General features: G+C 41.1%; 1 protein-coding gene across 1 annotated transcript in view; it reads left to right on the forward strand.

Moving 5' to 3' along the window:
* The window catches only part of LOC147004238 (uncharacterized), a 34044-nt gene extending 29515 nt beyond the window's left edge, over positions 1 to 4529 (forward strand). Inside the window, 3 exon segments of the mRNA XM_085839521.1 lie at positions 3046 to 3970; positions 4080 to 4358; positions 4361 to 4529. Of these exon segments, the coding sequence (XP_085695647.1) occupies positions 3046 to 3970; positions 4080 to 4358; positions 4361 to 4449 (1293 nt within the window). The 3' untranslated portion in view covers positions 4450 to 4529.
* Positions 4530 to 6000: the final 1471 nt, after the last annotated feature.

The following is a 6000-nucleotide window of genomic DNA, read 5'->3' on the forward strand; positions in this document are numbered from 1 at the left end:
GCTACACAAACAAGACCCAACATTTTGCTGCTTACAAGAAACTCATCTCAGAGAAAAAGATAGACACTACCTCAGAATGAAAGGCTGGAAAACAATTTTCCAAGCAAATGGTATGAAGAAACAAGCTGGAGTAGCCATTCTAATATCGAATAAAATTGACTTCCAACCCAAAGTCATCAAAAAAGACAAGGAGGGGCACTTCATACTCTTCAAAGGTAAAATCCTCCAAGAGGAACTATCAATTATGAATATCTATGCTCCAAATACAAGGGCAGCCACATTCATTAAAGAAACTTTAGTAAAGCTCAAAGCACACATTGCACCTCACACAATAATAGTGGGAGACTTCAACACACCACTTTCACCAATGGACAGATCATGGAAACAGAAACTAAACAGGGACACAATGAAACTAACAGAAGTTATGAAACAGGAAAAAACTCAGTCGCTCACTGAGCGGTCAGGCAGAGACTCCTCTCGGCTTTTTTCCCTCCTGCCTAAGGATCTCCTACAGAGAGCTGCAACAATGCCCAAAAGAAAGGCTGCAGGTCCACAGAGGCAGACAGCTTCTGGGACAGGCGGGAGCCACAGAGCCACTAAGGCAGCACCCTTTTGGGGCCGCAGACATCCAGCACCCTGCCAGCCAGAGGACAGTGGTCCCGCCCTACACGGTAGCCCTCTGCCTCAGGAGAAGGGAGCGCCATCTTGGATCCGGGACTCCGCCGAACTTAGGAACTTAGTCTGCACAGGTGAGAGTGTGCACCACAGAAGCTGACAGCTTCTGTGACCTGCCAAAGCAACACAGCATCTGGGAAAGGTCCTGTTTTGGGCCTTCTTCTTCGGCCAGGAGGAGGTCCAAACACCAGATATCTGTGCACCTTCCCTGTAAGAGGAGAGCTTGTCAGCAGAGAGTGCTCTAACCACTGAAACTCAGAGGAGAGAGCCTGTCTCCCAGGTCTGCTGATAGACAGTAATCAGAATCACTAAACAGAGACAACTGTAACAACTCCAGAGATTACCAGATGGCGAAAGGTAAACGTAAGAATCTTACTAACAGAAACCAAGACCACTCACCATCATCAGAACCCAGCACTCCCACTTCGCCCAGTCCAGGGCACCCCAACACACCTGAAAAGCTAGACCTGGATTTAAAAGCATATCTCATGATGATGGTAGAGGACATCAAGAAGGACTTTAATAACTCACTTAAAGAATTACAGGAGAACATTGCTAAAGAGTTACAAGTCCTTAAAGAAAAACAGGATAACACAAACAGGTAGAAGTCTTTAAAGAAAAACAGGAAAACACATCCAAACAGATGATGGAAATGAACAAAACCATACTAGACCTAAAAAGGGAAGTAGACACAATAAAGAAAACCCAAAATGAGGCAACACTGGAGATAGAAAACCTAGGAAAGAAATCTGGAAGCACAGATGCGAGCATCAGCAACAGAATACAAGAGATGGAAGAGAGAATCTCAGGGGCAAAAGATTCCATAGAGAACATCAGCACAACAATCAAAGAAAATGGAAAATGCAAAAAGATCCTAACTCAAAACATCCAGGAAATCCAGGACACAATGAGAAGACCAAACCTACGGATAATAGGAGTGGATGAGAATGAAGATTTTCAACTCAAAGGACCAGCAAACATCTTCAACAAAATTATAGAAGAAAACTTCCCAAATCTAAAGAAAGAGATGCCCATGAACATACAAGAAGCCTACAGAACTCCAAATAGACTGGACCAGAAAAGAAATACCTCCCGACACATAATAATCAGAACAACAAATGCACTAAATAAAGATAGAATACTAAAAGCAGTAAGAGAAAAAGGCCAAGTAACAAATAAAGGCAAGCCTATCAGAATTACACCAGATTTTTCACCAGAGACTATGAAAGCCAGAAGATCCTGAACAGATGTTATACAGACACTAAAAGAACACAAATTCCAGCCCAGGCTACTATACCCAGCCAAACTCTCAATTAACATAGATGGAAAAACCAAAGTATTCCAAGACAAAACCAAATTCACACATTATCTCTCCACGAATCCAGCCCTTCAAAGGATAATAACAGAAAAAAACCAATACAAGGACGGGAACCACACCCTAGAAACAACAAGAAGGTAATCCCTCAACAAACCTAAAAGAAGACAGCCACAAGAACAGAATGCCAACTTTAACAACAAAAATAACAGGAAGCAACAATTACTTTTCCTTAATACCTCTTAATATCAATGGACTCAACTCGCCAATAAAAAGACATAGATTAACAAACTGGCTACACAAACAAGACCCAACATTTTGCTGCTTACAGGAAACTCATCTCAGAGAAAAAGATAGACACTACCTCAGAATGAAAGGCTGGGAAACAATTTTCCAAGCAAATGGTATGAAGAAACAAGCTGGAGTAGCCATTCTAATATCTGATAAGATTGACTTCTAACCCAAAGTCATCAAACAAAACACCCATGGAAGGAGTTACACAGACAAAGTTTGGAGCTGTGATGAAAGGATGGACCATCTAGAGACTGCCATATCCAGGGATCCATCCCATAATCAGCTTCCAAATGCTGACACCATTGCATACACTAGCAAGATTTTCCTGAAAGGACCCAGATATAGCTGTCTCTTGTGAGACTATGCCGGGGCCTAGCAAACACACAAGGGATGCTCACAGTCAGCTATTGGATGGATCACAGGGCTCCCAATGGAGAAGCTAGAGAAAGTACCCAAGGAGTTAAAGGGATATGCAACCCTATAGGGGGAACAACATGATGAACTAACCAGTACCCCAGAGCTCTTGTCTCTAGCTGCATATGTATCGAAAGATGGCCTAGTCGGCCATCACTGGAAAGAGAGGCCCATTGGACTTGCATACTTTATATGCCCCAATACAGGGGAATGCCAGGGTCAAAAGAATGGGAATGGGTGGGTAGGGAAGTGGGGGGGGGCATGGGGAGTATGGGGGACTTTTGGGATAGCATTGGAAATGTAATTGAGGAAAATACGTAATAAAAAAATATTAAAAATTAAAAAAGAAAGAAAGAAAGGCTGCAGGTGATGTGAGCCAGGAGCCAAAGAGAATATCAGCCCGACTGTCTGCTATGCCTTTGCCCTTTACACAGGAGTTGAAACCTAAAAGAGCATCAACTTCAAGGAAAACCAAGACCACAAATGTCGTGGAAGAAAACAAAGATGCAAGTACCATACCAATTCCTGAAACCAAGCCAGAAGATGTTAAAGACGAATGCAACATGGAAAATGCTGAAAATGGAGAAGCCAAGATTATGGAGGCACCCATTCCTAAAATGGAAGCTGAGGAAGTAAAAGAACAGATAAGTGAAGATACTGAAGAAGATGGAGGAGAAAAGAAAGAAGCAGTGGCAGCAGAAGCCAAAGATGATGAGCTAGAAGCAAACATTCAAGATGTGGAGAAAGATGAAGATGGAAAAGAGCAGAAAGATACAGGTGAGGAGGTGGAAGACGGAAAAATAGAAGAAGGCCTAAACGAGAAACCAGGTACAGCCAAAAGTGAAGATGCAGAGGTGTCCAAAGATGAAGAAGAGAAAGGAGACAATGAAAAAGGAGAAGATGGCAAAGAAGAAGGTGATGAGAAGAAGGAAGAAGAGAAAGATGACAAAGAGGGGGACACTGGAACAGAGAAAGAAGTAAAAGAACAAAACAAGGAAGCCGAGGAGGATGATGGGAAATGCAAGGAGGAGGAAAACAAGGAAGTTGGAAAGGAAGGTCAGCCTGAGGAAGATGGAAAGGAAGATCTGTATGAGGAAGGTGGAAAGGAAGATCTGTATGAGGAAGGTGGAAAGGAAGATCTGCATGAGGAAGATGGAAAGGAAGGTCAGCCTGAGGAAGATGGGAAGGAAAGTCATCATGAGGAAGATGGAAAGGATGGTCAGCCTGAGAAAGATGGAAAGGAATATCTGCATGAGGAAGATGGAAAGGAAGGTCAGCCTGAGGAAGATGGGAAAGGAAGGTCAGCCTGAGGAAGATGGATAGGAAGGTCAGCCTGAGGAAGATGGATAGGAAGGTCAGCCTGAGGAAGATGGAGAGGAAGGTCAGTGTAAGGAAGATGGGAAGGAAGGTCATCATGAGGAAGGTGGAAAGGATGGTCAGCCTGAGAAAGATGGAAAGGAATATCTGCATGAGGAAGATGGAAAGGAAGGTCAGCCTGAGGAAGATGGAGAGGAAGGTCAGTGTAAGGAAGATGGGAAGGAAGGTCATCATGAGGAAGGTGGAAAGGAAGATCTGCATGAGGAAGATGGAAAGGAGAAAGATGGTGGAAAAGAGGATAGAAAGGAAGAAGAGCAAGAGGTTGCTGTAGATGAAGGGAGTGATGAAACAAGGTGGAGGCAGAAGAAGAGGGAACTGAAAACAAAGACTTCAAACAAGATGGAGAGAAAGAGGAGCCTCTGAGTATTGTCTAAAACTGCCCTCTGTGAGATCATAATTCGGTAACACGTACCTTCCTGTTGTAATGTTAATAGAGATAAATATTTTTATCAGATATTTTATAAACAGTGCTTTTCTTTAGCATCATTCAATCTTAGATCATCATCATCATGCAGGTTATTAGTTGCAAAATGCCTAAGATGACACCTTTATATATTTTTTGATTACAGTAGTGCAAAATATAAAATGTATACTTACAACTTTGTGAATTTCATCGTGTGTAAGTTATGTATTAAATCTTTGAGTTTCAATTTTATTCTTACACATGGTAATTTTGCAGAGTAGGAGAATTCCAAAAGAAAGAGTTTGGAACAACTTTGATGTAGTTCACTAGGTTGCTTTTATAAAGAAAGTCAACTATTGTCAGGTAATGCTAAGAATTGGAGTTGACATTACCAAATACAACTGTATTAGTAGCTTGGAAAGAATATAAAATTTTAATTTCATTTTTGAAGAAATTTGAATGTTTATTTCAGGAGGGCAGTTTTGATTGTATGTGTATGCACAAACTTTTGCTGGATTTATCATAATAAAAGAGTTGCACAAAAAAAAAGAAGTTATGAAACAAATGGATCTGACAGATATCTACAGAACATTTTATCCTAAAACAAAAGGATATACCTTCTTCTCAGCACCTCATGGTACCTTCTCCAAAACTGACCACATAATTGGTCACAAAACAAGCCTCAACAGATACAAAAATATTGAAATTGTCCCATGCATCCTATCAGAACACCATGGACTAAGGCTGATCTTCAATAACAAAATGAATAATAGAAAGCCAACATTCACGTGGAAACTGAACAACACTCTTCTCAATGATACCTTGGTCAATGAAGGAATAAAGAAAGAAATTAAGGACATTTTAGAGTTCAATGAAAATGAAGCCACAACATACCCAAACTTATGGGACACAATGAAAGCATTTCTAAGAGGAAAACTCATAGCTCTGAGTGCCTCCAAAAAGAAACTAGAGAAAGCACACATTAGCAGCTTGACACCACACCTAAAAGCTCTAGAACAAAAGGAAGCAAATTCACCCAAGAGGAGTAGATGGCAGGAAATAATCAAACTCAGGGGTGAAATCAACCAAGTGGAAACAAGAAGAACTATTCAAAGAATCAACCAAATGAGGAGCTGGTTCTTTGAGAAAATCAACAAGATAGATAAATCCTTAGCCAGACTAACTAGAGGGCACAGGGAAAGCATTCTAATTAGCAAAATCAGAAATGAAATGGGAGACATAACAACAGATCCTGAAGAAATCCAAAACACCATCAGATCCTTCTACAAAAGGCTATACTCAACAAAACTGGAGAACCTGGATGAAATGGAGAAGTTCCTAGACAGATACCAGGTACCAAAGTTGAATCAAGATCAGGTTAATGATCTAAACAGTCCTATATCCCCCAAAGAAATAGAAGCAGTCATTAATAGTCTCCCAACCAAAAAGCCCAGGACCAGATGGGTTTAGTGCAGAGTCTATCAGACCTTCAAAGAAGATCTAATCCCAGTTCTTCACAAGC

The sequence above is a fragment of the Mus caroli genome, unplaced genomic scaffold (genome assembly GCF_978045245.1).
Source record: "Mus caroli unplaced genomic scaffold, Mus_caroli_1 scaffold_6, whole genome shotgun sequence".
Classification (NCBI taxonomy): domain Eukaryota; kingdom Metazoa; phylum Chordata; class Mammalia; order Rodentia; family Muridae; genus Mus; species Mus caroli.